Source organism: Colobus angolensis, unplaced genomic scaffold (assembly GCF_000951035.1).
Source record: "Colobus angolensis palliatus isolate OR3802 unplaced genomic scaffold, Cang.pa_1.0 Scaffold33, whole genome shotgun sequence".
Classification (NCBI taxonomy): domain Eukaryota; kingdom Metazoa; phylum Chordata; class Mammalia; order Primates; family Cercopithecidae; genus Colobus; species Colobus angolensis.
Window position 1 is genome coordinate 4346050 of NW_012116599.1, and position 18168 is coordinate 4364217.

At 38.1% G+C, this 18168-nt stretch overlaps 1 protein-coding gene across 1 annotated transcript in view; it reads right to left on the reverse strand.

Annotated features, from left to right (window-relative positions):
• The window catches only part of DOCK10 (dedicator of cytokinesis 10), a 185896-nt gene that overhangs the window by 121268 nt on the left and 46460 nt on the right, over positions 1–18168 (reverse strand). Inside the window, exons 4-7 of the mRNA XM_011952036.1 lie at positions 13070–13152; positions 3158–3230; positions 2772–2894; positions 2386–2520 (exon numbers count right to left, since the gene is read on the reverse strand). Coding sequence (XP_011807426.1) covers positions 2386–2520; positions 2772–2894; positions 3158–3230; positions 13070–13152 — 414 coding nt within the window. The remainder of the gene's footprint in view (positions 1–2385; positions 2521–2771; positions 2895–3157; positions 3231–13069; positions 13153–18168) is intronic.

The following is an 18168-nucleotide window of genomic DNA, read 5'->3' on the forward strand; positions in this document are numbered from 1 at the left end:
AAAAAAAAAAAAAAGAATTGACTTCCCCACACCTAGATGTAGTTTCTAGCATGTCATAGGCACTAAGTGGGTTTGTTGAATGCATCAGTAGATTAATGACTAAAGACATAGATAAATTAACACACTTTGGAAAAAATATCCAGAAGGTAAATCAAGGTTTTCTAGGAAGGCTTTCCCATAATGGAATGTCTATATCCTAGGTTGTGACCTTTGAAATTAATGGAAGAATTAGGGGAGAAGGGCTAAATACACTATCTCCCAGTTCTTTTCTCATGTTAGTACATCATTCTGGTTTTACAGATGAGGAATCTGAGATCAAATTGGTCGAGTAACTTTCTCAAAGTCTTCAGATAATAAATGGTCAAACTAGGATTTGAATGCTGACCTGCGTGAATCCCAAGCTTGTGTTTTCCCTTCAAGACTCCTTTTTTTCCATGACAATGTTTAAGCAGAGACTGAAACACAATCTAAGTAAGAGATGATGGAGAAGCAGTTCCTCCATAGGAAGGTCAGATTAGAGCAGTAAGTTCTATGATTACTTGAAGAAGAAAAATATTGCATATTAACCTGTGTTTCTGCAAACTTAATATATAACAAAAGACTACAATGATGTGTCTTAAAAAATGGTGACTCATTTGCTGGAGAAAGCTTTCAAGTACAAATGGAAAGGATAATATTTAAAATTTTCAGCTCAATGTCTATAAAACGCAGTTATTGATCTTTGTTGCTAACGTTTTACTTCATGTTTCTAAGGCCAAAAAGTGTCCTTTGTGATCAATGACAGAAAACAATTTCCACCCTCCATTAAGGTCATTATTACCCTTTCCCTATGAAAAGCTGGCATCTGTGTTAAAATGCAATTATCTTTCACTTGTAGCAGAGTGCGCAGAAACAATTAATTCTTTCCTTTTAAAGCTCAGCTTTATTGCTTCCTGGAAGAATTCCAGATTTTAACAGATAAACCATCCAGAAATAGGCCAGGACTAAATCATTTAGACTGGAGAGAACTCTACTTGCATCCGCATATCCAAGGGCCTCCAGGAGTGGTCTGTGATGTCATCTCAGCTCGGAACAAGCTAGGTGAATGCTGAGGTTTGAGGGTAACAAAAAGTACTTCTCTACTGGCCTGTGACCAGAAATAGAGTCCTGGACCTCAGTGAGCCAGTGTCATTGTGAAATTTGAGGGAAGATTGCTAAAACACTTTTGATTGCTCCCATGACTACATAAAAGGGAATAAGGTTAGTTATTTCATCAGAGTAGGAAGCAGTGTTTTGAAAGTAAAATGTCCAAATGGGGTCTATGGAATTACTCTGCTTCCCTTTGCCACTGTGGCCCATGTTGAATTTCATATAAGGACAATAATTTGAAGACCGAGAGTTGACAGAACATTATTTGTTAAAAGCACTATGTCTGTTTTTGAAATTAGACTCTTTGGAATCAATGGAATCCTTGTCTTTGAAGAAAACCACCTCTTAGAAGGAAGATGCTGCATATGTACACTGTCAACTTACTCTATCATTATTACCTAATTATAAAATAACATATTTGAAGTGCATATGTTAATACTATGTCATTTACCTATTACTTTACTGAATTTCATTATCTCAGGGGTTCTCTACATGGCAGCAAACATGGGTGTTAATTTTCTCATTGAATAGCTGAGACTTGCCCCTGCCACAGGGCCTTCGCACTTGCTGCCTCTGCCCATTCTTTTTTTGTTGTTTGTTCGTTTTTTGAGACAGAGTCTTGCTCTGTCACCCAGTCTGGAGTGCAGTGGCATGATCTCAGCTCACTGCAACCTCTGCCTCCTGGGTTCAAGTGATTCTCCTGCCTCAGCCTCCCCAGTAGCTGGGATTACAGGCCTGTGCCACCATATCTGGCTAATTTTTGTATTTTTAGTAGAGATGGGGTTTCACCATGTTGACCCAGCTGATCTTGAACTCCTGACCTTGTGATCCGCCGGCCTTGGCCTCCCAAAGTGTTGGGATTACAGGCGTGAGCCACCACGCCTGGCCCTCTGCTCATTCTTTAGTCTGTAGATCAAATTATCACTCTTCAAAAATGCTCTTCTCCCTTATTATTAATATTCCTTTTCAACCTCACCACTCTTCTGTCTCCCTTATGTTTCTCTGTTTATTTTCTTTATTTAAAAATTTAACAGCTGATTCCATTCTGCTTATTCATGTCTTTGCTTGTTTCCTGTTTTCCTTTCTCTCTGGAAAGTAAGATTTGTGAAAGCAGAGATCCAGGCTGCTTTGTTTTTCACAGAATTCTTAGAGTCCAGAGCAGCTCTTGGCTCATATCAGATACTCCATGAATATTTGTTAAATATACTTTTCAAATAAAAAAAAAAAACCCCAGGAGGAAAAGGGATTTCTACTCACCTGCACCACTCCTGTACAGGAATCCAAAAAGATGCATCCTTTGGGTTCTTTGGATATTTTCTCATCTTTGTAAAAATTCATAATGTAGGAGTTATCTGGCAACTGAGTCAGCTGGAAGTAGCGCTTTTTGAATGACTAAAAGATATAAGGAGATATTCAAATTGTAATGTGCTCTTACTCATAGAAATTAGAATTATTCTAATTCCTTCAGGAGTGCTATATTTCTAGGACATTTTTTTCTAGAGAAGAGCATCTCTACTTCCTCATAAATAAAATATTACATGAAACATAAACTCAATGAAAATGGCTCTTTTCTGTGCTGTGACCAGAGGAGGGAGTGTTAAGAAAGGTGACAGAGACAAAGATGAGTCTTGATGTCTCCTTACCCGAACAGTAACGGTGTTGTTCACGGTGCTGTTAAAATTCCCCTTGTAGAGCCAGCCAGACTTAAAAACGCCAGTTCCTCCCGCTCCTCCACCCCCCTTGGAAGACGAGTGGGAAGTGGTATCCTGTTGGAAAGGCATATTAGCATGACAGCCATCTTTTGTGGACCCTAGACACTACATTTAAAAAGAGACTCGTTTTCCCCTCTTTGACTTATCTTAAATAAGCATGTTCAATTTCAGAACAAATGTGATTCATTTTGACTAAAAGCCCTACCACCAACAGCTCCTACAACTTACAACAAACCGGTCAGAACTCAAAACTTTTAGTGCAAGACAAACTAATTATCCTCATGTTTTAAACATCTCACTTTCAACTATTTTCTTACCTCATCCTTATCAGCATCTTCATGGTCAATCTCAAAGGAATGTGAAGGAAGCTTCTCTGGTTTGTATTCTGCTCTGATATTAAAAAAAAAAAGCTTCTGATTTATCATTGGAGACGGTTTTCATTTGAAATTGCTCCCCAGGTAACAATAACAACTATGGTGCTGGTATTCTTACAGATTTTTGTAAAATAATGTAATCTTTTGAGTGTCTCATTTCCTTTGGAAGTATTAACTTTCCTCTACCATGATCTCTCATCTCCTGTCTATAAATCTCTATTTTAAAGCATGGAGTTACTAACTAACTAACTATATATGTATATATTTGAGACAGTCTCACTGTCGCCCAGGCTGAAGTGCAGTGGTGTGATCTCAGCTCACTGCAACCTTCACCTCCTGGGTTGAAGCGATTCCCATGTTGCAGCACCCCCCGACCCCTGCCCAGTAGTACCTGGGATTACAGGCATATACCATCATTTTTGTATTTTTGTGTGGAGATGGGGTTTTGCCATGTTGATCAGGCTGGTCTTGAACTCCTGGCCTCAAACTATCCTCCCGCCTCGGCCTCCCAAAGTGCTGGGATTATAGGCATGAGCCACTGGCGTTTGGCCTTCTAATTACATAAACTTACACATATCTTTTTGAGTTAGATGTAGGCAAGCAGGACAATTTGAAAGGTTGGGGTGTTTCTATTTTCCTTCCCCCACATTTGTAGGTGGAATATTAAGTGGTGATATTTTCATTGTGATTTCTGTGTCATCTGTATGTGACATACTCAAGGGTACACAGTGGTCATTGGAAGAGTCCAGCCCTGAAGAACCATGATCCTGAGAACTAGTCTGTACTATGGCCACTAGGCTGTGCTGCTCCCTAACCATGGCCTCCTCAAAAATGTGCACCAAAGGTACTGGTAGCAATTACACTCACTTTGTGCATTTCCATGGTATCCTAGAAATGCCTATTTAAGTTGCAACATCTCTGACCAGAGAAGCAACAGTGTGCATCTGATTTTATAAATGGTAAAATAAACCATAAATAAGTTTTCTTTGACTTGATTCTATCTCATAACTAATGGTTGAATGGAAACCAGACAATATCATCCAAAGTACGGGCATTTCTTGACGTCTCGCTGTGTGGCCCCCTTTACTATATAAAATCCCATATAAAAATTTCATGGGATGTTTTTCTTTTGTAAAGTAAATTTTATTGCGTATGCCTGAGGTTTACAACATGGTGGTATGGGAGGGATACATATAGATAGTAAAATGGTATTGTAGTGAAGCAAATTAACATAACTATCATCTCAATAGTTACTTTTTTGTAACAAGAGCAGTGAAATCTACTGATTTAACCAAAATCACTAACTTTATGATTTCACTAACTTTAGTCCTCTTGTTGTACATTAGCTCTCTAGACTTCATCCTGCACATGTGCTACTTTGCATCAGTTCATCAACTCCTCCCTGTTTCCTCTCACCCCTGGTAACTGTTGGTGAGAATGCAGATTGCTACAGGCATTATGGAAAACAGTATGGATATTTCTAAGTAAATTAAAAATGGAACTAGCATATGACCCAGCAATTCCTCTTCTGGGTATATATTTGAAGGAGATAAAGTCTCCAGCTTATAAAGATGTCTGCACTCCCGTCATCATTGCAGCATTATTCATACTAGCCAATATATAGAAACATTCTAAGTGTTTAAAACAAGAATGGATAAAGATAATGTTTAATATATTAATATATGCCTCTGTGTGTGTGTTTGTGTGTCTAGCATTCTCTTTATTCCTCTGTCAATGGACACTTAGGATGTTTCCATATGTGTGTGTGTATACATGTGTGAATATATATGTGTGTGTCTTTGTATTGTATATGTGTGTGAATATATATGTGTGTGCATGTATGTATGAATATATGAGTATCTGTATATATGTGTGTGAATATAGGTGCATGTATGTATATATGTGTGTGAATATGTGTGTGTGTATAGCATTCTCTTTATTCATTCCCCTGTCAATGGACACTTAGGATATTTCCATGTATATGTGTGTGTATGTGTATATGTGTGTGAATATATATGTGTTTGTGTGTATATGTGTGTGAATATATGTGTGTATGTATTTATGTGAATAAAATATATGCATGTGCATGTATATATGTGTGAATATATGTGTGTATGTATATGTGGTATGAATGTGTATGTATGTGTGTGAATATATGTGTGTTTGTGTGTGTGAATATACATGTGTGTGTAGGTATGTGTGTGAATGTTTTTGTATGTATGTGTGTGTATATATATGCGTGTATGTGTGTGTGAATATGTGTATGAATATATGTGTTTGTGTCTGTGTGACTGCATATGTGTGTATGTATATAATGTGTGTGTGTATAAAATGGAATATTATTCAGCCTTAAAAAGCAGGGATTCTGCCATTTGCCATGATATGGATGGACCTGGAGGACATTATGCTAAATGAAATAAGCCAGAAGTAGAAAAAAAAAAAACCTGTAGGGTCTCATTTATATGTGGAATCTTAAAAAAATCAAATATACAGAGATAATAAAATGGTATATGTTTTAAGATTATTTATATTGTGTAAAAGCAACCTCTGAATCTGACTATTGAGAAAGAAAAGATCAGAGGTGCATTTAGTATTCACATCACAAATTATTCCCTATGTTGATGGTACTCCGGATAGGAAGGTAAATGATCAGGGCTCTTTAGGCTTAAATATGCATCAGATTACTATGCTGTGCACTCACATAGGTGCTAAGTAAGGGCTTCCAAATACTCTTACCCTGCCTTCATTTTCAGCAGGGAAAGTTAGAGCACAAAAGGAACATTGGCTTCACTGCTAAACTATGAAAAGCCTGAGATCAGAACCATGTTCTCCATTCCTGATAAGAAGCATTTTTTATTGTGGTAAAATAGACATAACATGGAGATGTATCATTGTAACCACTTTTAAGACATGGTATCAGAAGCCTGCATTTAGGAAAGGTGAATCTTTAATAAGCACATTAAGTAAGATTGCTGCTATTTCTCTCTTCCAAAGGAGGTGATCTTTCCTTCTTGCAGAGCCTTAGAGATAGTCAAGCCTATCAGTGCTGCCTGCACTGATGTTAACTTGTTCTGCCTCTTTTGGTCAGGGTCAACTTTATGGGAGGGCAGAGGAAGCAGCAGAAGACATAGAGTTCTTTTAGGATCACTGGGAAATTCTTGATACCACACCAAAAACATTCCTTTTTCTCCTTAATACCGTCTAACATGCTCCGAACAAGAAGCAGTCTCTCTCACCGTTTAATTTGACTGGCAAAAATAAAGCCTGTAAATACAACCCTTCCCTCTCTCCCCCTCCTGTGAGAGGTGATGTGTTGCCTGAGATTCAGAGGAAGGTTCCAATGGTTGATTTCAGAGCAATTGCTCGAGGTACCTTGTCTGCAGAGAATAGAAGAAGAGTGTTCCACGATTCTTAAAATGATGGCACAGCAGTAAAGAAAGAACAGAGGAAACATCCCAAGTGAATGAAAAAGAGTGAATCGGGAAAACTAAGGAAGAGGCAACAAAGACAAACTTGAATGTGGAATATCAACATTTGGCCCCATGCTAGTCATTTTCCATCAGTTTCATTTGACCTTGATGCAATGGTATTTGTTTCTGAACCTCCTATTCTGTCCTCTTTGGCCAGCATGGCTTATCCTTCCTTCCAAAAGAATAACTTTGTAGGCATTTGTTCTCAATAACTGTGGATTACAATACAGGCGAGGCGTCTCATTAATGCCAATTTCTGCAAGATACTTATAAACAAGGAGGAGAGAAAGCCTTTCAAACTAGTAACAATGTAAAAACAAAAAAGTGAAGAAACAAAGTAAGGTTCTCATGAATTTCAACTTAAAAGGCTAAATGCTTGCAAAAGTTTTTTTTTTCACAAATCTCCCAATTGAGAAGTGGAAATAATGACTGAGATAGCCTATCCATTTCACAAAAGTTTCACAAAAGCCCATAGATTTAGTGACTTATGACCAACTCAGCTCAGAATGTTGCAGAAGTATCTGTCACTGAAGGATGGCTAAACAAACTACAGTAGATCCACACACAGGAATGTTACTCAGAAAAGAAAAGAAGCTACTGACACGTGCAACAACGTGGACATCACTCAGAAGCATTGTGCTGAGTAAAAAAAGCTAGAAACAAGAACACACATGGTATGATTCCACAGTTATGAAAATCAGAGCACTGATTGTCGCTTGGGGGAGAGAAAAGGAGAGGTGAGGGTTAACCAGGGAAGGGTGGCAGTTAACTCTTTGGGGTGATAACATTGTTCTGTTATCTCAACAGAGGTTTGAGTCGCACAGGTGTACTGTGGTCAAAAGTTATCAAACAGTTCACCTACAATTTGCACGTTTTCTTATATGTACATTTTATATCAAAAGAGAAAAAAATGAACTGCAGACATCTATAGCTGTATTTAAAGGTGCGCATTTCAAAGAGTTTAGAGAGACAGTGTGTTAACGTTTTAAATTCCACTTTAAAATAACCAAAAAATAAAACAAATTGATAGATCTCTAGAAGGATGTATGGATGTATGTATGGATGGCAGGTTGTGTAATAAAACAAATATAGCAAAACATAAAGATACATTCTAGATGGTGGGAATAATGGGATTCATTGTACACCAATCTTTTAACTTTTTCCTAGGTTTAAAATTTGCAAAAAAACTTTTAAAGTGATGTGTGAAAATTTTGAAAGTGTTGAAATTATATACATAGAGTGACCAAAAATGATGTCTTCTAAACTGATTCTTTTTTTAAAATAGTAAAGATAATAAAAAATTGTACAACAGATACATATAAGCTATTCTCAAAGTAAACATTGAGTAAAAATTTCTCAATGATTTTTCCCTGATATTTTTGAAGAATAGATGATTTAGAAAAGAGAGAAGAGAGCTTCAGACAAATGATTGGAAATGTTTTTAGGAATTTCCTAAATGTCATAGTTAACACTATATTACAACTTATGACATCCCCATACTCTTTCTTTAATAAAATAAAACTTTATTTAAACATCCACTTTAAGTATTAATGATTCAAAAATAACTCAGAAGATATGAGACAGAGAATACCAATGAAGTCAATAGCAAAACTCAGAAGATATGAGACAGAAAATACCAATGAAGTCAATAGCAAAACTCAGCCAACCCCAGTAGTCCCTAGCCATATCCATGCTGATCTTAATCTTCATTTTAAAAATCTGTGCAGACCAGAGAGTGTCAATTTAAGTCAGATCTGGGGCTAGGGTTATAGTGCATGTAAACGTGCCACTTCATTGGTGGCTTTTCTTAATTCTGAGTTTGCTTGATCAAATTCAGTGTGCATTATTGAGAGCTGTCTTAATTCTTGGGGGCCATTCTCCTTTGCCATTCAACATTCCAGTTTCCAGATATTACCTGGCATCCAGAAGAGCTGCAATAATGTCAACCGCATATCAGAAAATAAGTTCCTGAACCGAGGAAGTTTGCATAGTTCCTGAACCGTGGAAGTTTGCTTTCTAGGGGACTAGAGAGTCAATCATGAATTAAGCATAAATAAGATAATTTCTCTGAGTGAAAATGGTTGTTAAGAAAATCAAGGCTGGGTACAGCAGCTCACGGCTGTAATCCCAGCACTTTGGGAGACTGAAGCTGGTGGGTCACACGAGGTCAGGAGTTAAAGACTGGCCTGGCCAACATAGTGAAACCTTGTCTCCACTAAAAACACAAAAAAATTAGCCAGGCATGGTGGCCCACACCTGTAATCCCAGCTACTTGGGAGGCTGAGGCAGGAGGATCCTTTGAACCCAGGAGGCGGAGGTTGCAGTGAGCTAGATTGCATCACTGCATTCCAGCCTGGGGACAAAGTGAGACCCTGAAAAAAAAAAAAAAAAAAAAAAGAAAGGAAGGAAGGAAGGAACGAAGAAAAAAATATCAAAGAGGAGAAAGAGAAGAGTGAAGAGTGATCCTTGTGGAAATGGCAAAGGCCAAGTGTAGAAAGACTCTTCAAGGATGGCCTTTCTTGGGAGGTAACATTTAAACTGAGGAGGAGAAGCAGCTGGTTGTGTGATGACCTAGGAGAAAATCCCCTGGCAGAGGGAGCTGCAAGAGTACAGGTGCTGAGGAGGGGCCAAGCATGGAGCATCCAGGAAGGAAGGCTGTAGGGGCTGGAAACAGTGCAGGAGGGAGGGCTGCGGGAGGGAGGCCTGTCCAGTGCGCCTGGGCAGGGAAGGCAGACAGTGCTTGGATCATGGCTGAGGCTTGAAGGCTACTGAAGATTCTTATTTCCCAATCCAGTTTTTAAAAATCCACAAGGCACAGCCTCCTGCCTTTCAAGAGCCATCTTCACGCTCAGTCAGATGTCTGTGGGGCTACTATGCAATGACTTTTCTCTTTCAAAGGTCATGAAAAGATCAGCACCTGTGGCTATTGACTTTAAAATTCTTCCCCTAGGACCACTGTGTGATCTCTAAGAGCCTCGGGGATCCCAAGATAAAGGGCTTATCCCAGACCTTACCCTTTGGTGTTTGCATCCAACATTGGTAGTAACTATAGGCAGCCTCATTTCTCTTTTCTCCACCCAAATGACCTGGATTGCCCAGTGTGGGGATGCCTGAGTGCCCCATCAGTTAAAATTCCCTCTCAGTTTGGGGTATTTTCCCTCTCAGTTTCCTAGTTTCTGCTATAAAATGGGGATAACAGTTCCTATTCCATAGGGTTATGAGTATTAAATGAGATAATGCATGTATGACACCCAGCACATTCTGGCTCACTGTAGACACTCAAGAAAATTCTCTTTTATTAAAAAAAAAATCTGTTCTATTTCAGCCCAGCTAAGCTGGTCACACTTCATTTGATCTTTAGTCACAATTGATACTCTTATGAATTTTTCTTCCTTAACATCTTCTTTCTATCAAATCGACCATGGCAAAAATTTGTAATATGTCACACATCTCTGTATTTTACCCAGTGGATTAACAAAATCAGTGGCATCATATATTTTTATGCTGCTTTTTTCTTCTGGGATCTCCAAGTTCAGTGGTGATTTCTATTGCTAGTGTGTAAAGGCTTACATTTTCCATTCTAGCCTGAAATCCTCTGTCTCTTCAGTATCTTCCTATGGACCCTTGCTTAAAAATAAAAAAAGTGAAAATCTTAAGGGTCAATAATACACATTTAAATTTAAAGAATAAATTTCACCTATTTTTTTGCTTTTCTATAATTGCACATTTTCATTTTGCAGTCTCAGCAACTCATAAAAAGAAATAAGCAATTTAAATTGGTAGCAGACATAGGAGAATTCTTCTAATCCAGGAGGTATGAAAATGATTTACTTCTATTAGCCTCAGAGGCCCAAGTAAATTGTCTGTTTCCATTACTGACCTAAATACAGGTAGTCTTTAGAGGGAAATGCTTAGCTTTGTAAAATCATTTTAAAGAATAATTCCGCTGTTCAGTGCTCATCTTCATTGTTCTGGGGTATATCTGAAAGGGTTATATTTTAGAACTTCTGATTTTCAGTTTGAATACGTAAAGTTTCTTACTTTGTGGCAGTCTGATTCTTCCCTTTCTTGGTATCAACTTCCACTTTCTTTAGTTAAAGTAAGGGAAATTCTCAACACTATTTCAGTTAATTTTTTAAATTTCTTCTCATGAGATTAATCTTGCAAACTATGAGAATCACAATTCAGCAATAATGTCCAGGACTGGTTCTTTCTCGAGATACTTTCTCTATTGTTTTAACAGAGGAAGAATATTGTGAATGTGAAATCTCTAATTTGCTTTCTTTCTTTATAGCATCATGAATATAAGGAAAGATGAATAGTGTTTGGGGATACAGAAACTGAAGACTGTAATGGACCTAAAGACGGTGGGGAACACATTTAGTTAACAGGACGGCTAAACACTGCTGTCTCCATCCTCTCAACTTGAGATGCAGTCTCCCAACTTTTTAGACACAGCTTCCGAGTTGTAACCACTTCTCAGAACTATTTTCAGAAAGAGGAAGTCCTGATGTTAAAGGATGCTTTGCTTTTCAGTTGTGCCTACAAAAAGTGTGTCATGAACACCCAGACATTCTGAATGTAACAATTACTCATGAAAGCTTAGGGTGTGGTGAACCTTCCCAACATGAAGTTGTGAGACGTTGTCTATCAGCAGCGACTCACGTCTAAAAGAATGCTCAAAGATCTGGTAAACGTTACTGTTCAGTGTTTTGAAAAAAGATTTGCAGTTTAGAAGCGACATAATTTTTTTCTCTTCACGGTAATGAAACCCCAAAAGAAATGGCCTCCTCCTGTCTTTTTCTTCAATTGCCACCCCTGCAGTCCCATTCTCCACAGAGTAGCCCAATAGTTCTTTCAAAGAGGTAAATCAGATCATGCCACACCGCTGCTTGAAATTTCCCAAGGCTTTTGTTGGAATGAAAGTAAAATCCAGGCTCCTTTCCAGGGCACACAGGGTCCCTTGCCTAAACTCCTTGGTTTCATCTTATTATGCCCCTTCCATCCTTAAGCTCTAGCCTTCCTGAGTCATTCTGCTCAAGTGACCATACTGGTTCCCACCACTTCAGGGTCTTTGCCTTGCTGCTTCTCCAGAATCCTTTCCCAAGATGCCCGTGTTGGCAGCTACTGTTGATTCATATCCAAGATCAAATGCCACCTTCTTAAATCTAGTTCATAATTCCTCTTTCAAATTCCACATTCAGAAATTGAGAGCAGCGCTTCTAAATATACAAGTCTTGAAAGCATGCTTCTGGGTCCACAGGAAATCTAGCAAAGTAGTTCCCAATTCTGTACCATGCATCTATTAAAAATTAGATCCAATGTGTATCATCTCAGTGCTTCACTTGAGGAAAGTGTTAATAAAAACTTAACTTTTGATTGTTCCAAGTGTTTTTCTGAATTATTTACATAATCTTAGCTTCATGAACCAGTGAGTTGGGTAGTACCAGTTCAAGGGAGTTCTTTAAATATGAGCAAATCCAAACCCATCCAGGAATATTATGTTTTAAAATTTGCCATTTACTCAGTTCGTTCGTCCAATAAGTAATTATAGTACTGCATACCTTCTATGTGCCAGGCATTCTTCTTACAGGCCTGCAGGGTATTCTGCAGGGAAAAGTCCCTGCCCTTTGGGGATTTTTACTTTAGAAGGGGAAACAGATACTGAATTAATTTCTATTTTTGTTCAGGTAGTCAGGTGAGCTTTTCTGCGGAGGTGACATTTGAGCAGAAGCAGAACAAAATTACTTTCTCCAAAGGCTTATGTTCCTAAGACTCACAAACAAAATTAGGGGTTTATTTTCCTTTTGGTTGTGTGTGTGCATGTGTGCGTGTGTGTATATAGATATAATATATATTATATAATATATGTAATATATATAAAACATGTAATATAATATATGTGATATATGTTATATATGTTATATGTAATACATGTAATATATGTATTTTATATATATATATTTTGTGGAAGTTGTTTATTTTCATGACTTCTGATATCCCAGCATGAAAATGCATGAAACAAGTAACAAATATGAATGCTGTATTGTCAGAAAAACTATTTGGCCATATGGTGCTTTTCTAATCCTCTTGTGCCTGCTATCGAAAAAACAGCTCACAAAATAATAACACAATGATAAATGAACGTCAAAACTACATATAAAAATTAAATCAGAGTATATTTATATCTCAATCCAAACTCTGTGAAGATGCAAGCTACACATGTTGAACAAAATGTCCTATCTTGACTCTTACGTGTACATTTTGGAAAATGTGCCTTGACAGAAGATTAATGTACGTGTATTCACAAACAATGGCAGGACTAGAACAGAGGACATCATCTATATTTGGAAAAGATCAATAAGTGCTCATCACAGGTTCTTACCGGGGTAGCTGTCGAATGTCTCCAGAATATTGTTCATATTTGTAGTTTACCACATGCCACTGGGAACTATAAAATTTACAAGCCTGAAAGAAAGAAAAATGACAATTATTAATATAAAATTATCATTAAAAGGCTGGGCGCAGTGGTGCATGCCTGTAATCCCAGCACTTTGAGAGGCCGAGGTGGGTGGATCACCTGAGGTCAGGAGTTTGAGGCCAAACTGACCAACATGGCAAAACCCCAAAACCCCGTCTCTACTAAAAATACAAAAATTAGCTGGGCATGGTGGCAGGTGCCTGTAATCCCAGCTACTTGGGAGGCTGAGACATGAGAATAGCTTGAACCCAGAAGGCGGAGGTTGCAGTGAGCCGAGATCGCGCCATTGCACTCTAGGTTGGGTGACAGAGTGAGACTTCGTCTCAAAAATAAATAAATAAATAAATAAAAATAAAAATAAAAGTAAATCAGCTGCCTGAGCAAAAAGTACCATGAAGACAGGTCTTGTGCCTCTGGGGTGGTGTGAATGCTAGCAATGTAAAGGTAGGTAAGGAGATTGCTCTTTCTAATCATTTTCCATTTCCCATGGAAATCTAACCATTTCCATTCCATTCCTCCATTAAATAGGAGGAACTATTTAATTTATTTACTCTATTTTACTCTACCAAAAAAGCTAATGTAATCACCTCTGAATCCTACTGGACACACTGCTAACCTCAAGAACCATCATTTTTCAGCTTCCCTTGGCAAGCCCTGACATGATCTAAGAGTTTTTAGTAGGAAAAGATGTTATTATTTATATGAGAGCCTTTTGTCATGATTTTAGCCCATTCCTTCTTGTTCTTACTTCAGTGACCAATCTTCCATTTTGTATCATTGCTCCTGTTAACCTGAAGCTAGCTTTTCAGTTTTATCCCATGCCTTCTAACGCACAGCCTTTCTCTGTGATTATTCACAGGTTCTATTTTGTTTTATTTTATTTTTAATTTTTGTGGGTACATTGTAGGTGTATATATTTACAGGTTACATGAGATGTTTTGATACATGCATGTAATGTGTAATAACCACATCATGGAAAATGGGGTATCCAGCCCCTCAAACATTTATTGTTTGTGTTATGAACCATCCAATCATACTCTTTTTGTTATTTTTAAATGTACAATTAAATTATTATTGACTATAGTCACCCTGTTGTGCTATCAAATAGTAGGCCTTATTCATTCTAATTATTTGTTTGTAGCCATTAGCCATCCCCACCTCCCCTCCACCCCAGCCTCTGGTCACCACCCTTCTACTCCCTTTCTCTGTGGGTTGAATTTTTTCATTTTTGGATCCCATAAGTAAGTGAGAACATGCGATGTTTGTCTTTCTGTGCCTGGCTTATTTCACTGAACATAATGATCTCCAGTTTATTCATAGATTTTATAAGCAGATGTGAGTAACTGATAAGCAAAAATGATTTAGAAACGTTAGTGGCACAAAATAGTTATATAGTGGTATGTAATGGCTGATTATATAATATTTATGGATGGCAAGTATTTTCCAAACACCTGCCATGCACCCAGCACGGTACTGATCATAGATTTGTAACAGGATTTCACCTGATGACTTTTGAGACTCCTTTCTATTCTAAAATTACGTGATTCTGGAGAGTAAGCAGCTATTATTTGGATTATAGGAACACCTGTTCTTTAGCATTGGGGGAATATGAAGAGTAATAAACCTATTGCACTGTGAGGAGTAAAGACGTGTGATTGTCTTTGTAAGCAAGAAGGGAATAGGTAAGGTGCAGGACTGCTGCAGCAAGAAAGTGCTAGCACTACCTTTGCAGAAAGGATGGAAGTGTGTGGCCTAGTGGGCATCATAGAAAGGGGGATGGAGAACACATGTTCCAGGCATGAGGCTCGAGATGCATGAAAAAGGCAGGGAGAGGGGATGGGGCTCTTGTGGATTTCTCTGGCCTGGAGTTCTCTCAGCACCACGGCTTTATTTGTTCAGGGAGGTGCCCACACACAAATTGGGGACTGAGGACAAAACAAGGGGTGACCCTGGGACAGAGGTGGGCGTTGGAGGATGACAGCTATGAATGCAGGACAAAAGGAGAGCTTGAAAATGAAACAGTGGCAAGACAGATGAATGTAGAGAAGAGTAGTAAAACGGAAGTCAGGGGATCTAGAAGTACTGGAATGGATGGGGAATTTGAGCAAAACAGTATGGGGAGCTGTAGCAACTTGCCAATGCCTGAGCCAATTCTGCAAAGCACGTGTTTCTGGAAATAAGAGGAAAATTGAGACTTTTTTTTTTGAGACGGAGTCTCGCTCTGTCGCCCAGGCTGGAGTGCAGTGGTGAAATCTCAGCTCACTGCAAGCTCCGCCTCCTGGGTTCATGCCATTCTCCTGCCTCAGCCTCCCAAGTAGCTGGGACTACAGGCACCTGCCACCACGCCTGGTTAGTTTTTTGTATTTTTAGTAGAGATGGGGTTTCATTGTGTTAGCCAGAATGATCTCAATCTCCTGACCTCGTGATCTGCCCGCCTCGACCTCCCAAAGTGCTGGGATTACAGGTGTGAGCCACCGCACCTGGCTGAAAACTGAGCCTTAATATGCTCCTTTGCTGAAATGTTTTATCTTCATTTTGGATAAAGATGCCAGGGATTTAGACAAGGAGCATATAGGTCAACAGTATCCCAAGCCAAGGAGACAGAACTTTCATGGTTATAATTCTTTGCCATCCCCTCTCTCTTCCTTTCCTTTCCTTTCTTTCTACCTTGCTGTTGTTCTCAAATGAAACAAAATCCATTTTAAAATGGAAAAAGAAGAGCATAAAACCCACTCCCTTTTTGCATTCCCTTTCAATCCTTTTTCTGTTGCATAGTGTTATGTAGTTCCCCTCTAAGTATTTATTTGAATATGAATATTGTTTTTTACTTACTTAATAACATATTCTATAGATTTTTACACTTGCTTTCTAATTTTATGACCACTTTAACTAAGTAGAATAAAATATTATCCCCTAATTCACTAGCCTAGTCTTCTCATCTTGGAGATCATTCATTCATGATTCATTGAACAAACATTGAGCCCTACCAGGTTACCCGGAGTTGTTCCGGGTAGTGTGAATATAGCAGAGAACAAAGAACAAAAGTCCATGCCCTCTTGGATTGACCTCCTTTTGAGGAGCTGATCAATAAACTAAAAACTAAGTAAATTGTGTTATATGTTAGAAAACAGTGGTGTCATGGGAAAAATAAAACGAAAGGGGCCGGGAGATTTGGAGCAAGGGAATTAATTTATATAGGTTGGTTAGTATGGAGCTCACAGGAAAGGGGAAGACTTCAGCAGAGATGTAAAGAAGAGAACAAAGTGAGTCGTTTTTATGGCTACTTCCAATATGGGGACATTATAGAAAAAAAATGCCCCAGAATATATGGTCATACATATGGCCCTCCTACTCTCCCCCCATACCATCCTATTTTGATGATTTTCTTAGGATAGAATGCTCAAAGTATTTTAAAGAGTCTTCGATAAAAATAGAAAATTGCCAAACCAGTGTATATTCTAAGTTAGCAAAATGAAAATAGAGGGTACGGCCTTGGAAACTAGGTGATAGAAGGCTTTACTCTTGTCCTGGAACTAGGACTGACTCCTGATGTGATCTTGGTCAAGATATTTATTTGTTGGGATCTCAGATTTAGCTCTTGAGCATTCAGAATATTACACGGGATTGGAAATTTCTGCAACATAATTTCTATCTCCACACCTTCTGATCTGGAGGTTTTGATGATACAGATGCATTGACTTACTCACTGCCCTTTCTTGCTGTTGATGGTACCTATGTTTGACCTTGATAAACATGTACACTCATGCATGTTCATGCATGATGTTCACAATATGCTACAGGTATAGCCGAATCTAAGATATGTTAGTCTTGAATTTCACCGACCAAAATGAATGTGGCACTTTCTTATATTAGTATGATATTAGTAAAAAAAAAAAAAAAAAAAAAAAAAACCTTATTTTTAAGCTGTGAGTGTTTGTCAGATACTGTACTACTAAGCACTTTGCATACACTCTTAACAAACATTCTTTGAGATTATGATTCCCATTTTAGAGATTAGAGAGGCAAGCAGAGATTCAGATCTTTGACCTAGGCCCCATAGGTGGTAGAAATAGAATTTCACACTGGATTTGTCTGATTCTAAAAGTCTATTTAGCTAATTTATAAATTGTTTGATGGTTGCAAACCTTAAAGACGAACCACACATTTGGACCATCATTCTGGATGTTTTGTATAATATTTCTGTTTCTGTTTTAGAATCAAGACAGAACCAGTTTTGAATTTTGGTTCTGCCATTTAATAGCTGTGGGATCTCAAATAACTTAATATCTCTAAATGCTTTTATGTGCCTAAGTAATATCACCTTCACTAGGATCAAATAATTTGTGTAAAGCACCTAGCATAGTGTAAGCACTCAATAAGTACTTACTTAACAACGTCAGTTTTCTCAGCAAGTTTTTCAATCTTTAATTCACATTTACAACAGTTAATAATAACAATTTGTATTCCTTGATTATTAAAAATGAAGTTTTTGAGAAATATATTAGGTCTGATTATCAAAGGGTTCTGTTTAATCAAATTTCTTCTGATTTTATTTGCTAGGCTTTATATATCTGGTGGTGGGTAGATGAGAATCAGAGTTAGACTAGATGACTCCTAAGAATGCTTCTAAATCCTGTAATTTCTCTGATTTTGAGAAAGCCAGTGCATTTTACAAACACATAACCATTTCTCCTACATAGTTATGGCATTTTGGAAATGTTACGCATAGAAAATTATTCTCTATTCTTTGTTCCAGCCCACACAGTCACTCTAAGGAGATCATTAAAAACTATTATAATTATGACTACAGCTCCTCTTTGTCCAAAAACTAAGCTGAAATGATCTGTTGCAAATTCAAAGTCACAGGCTACAACTCTGCTTGTTACAGTAAGACAATGACTCCAATTTTCCCTCACTGACTTTCCAGCCCACGGCACCTGTTTCAAAATGCCAGCTCCTCATCCCCTTTCAACTGGAGGCTGCCACAGACAGCTTCAAAGGCA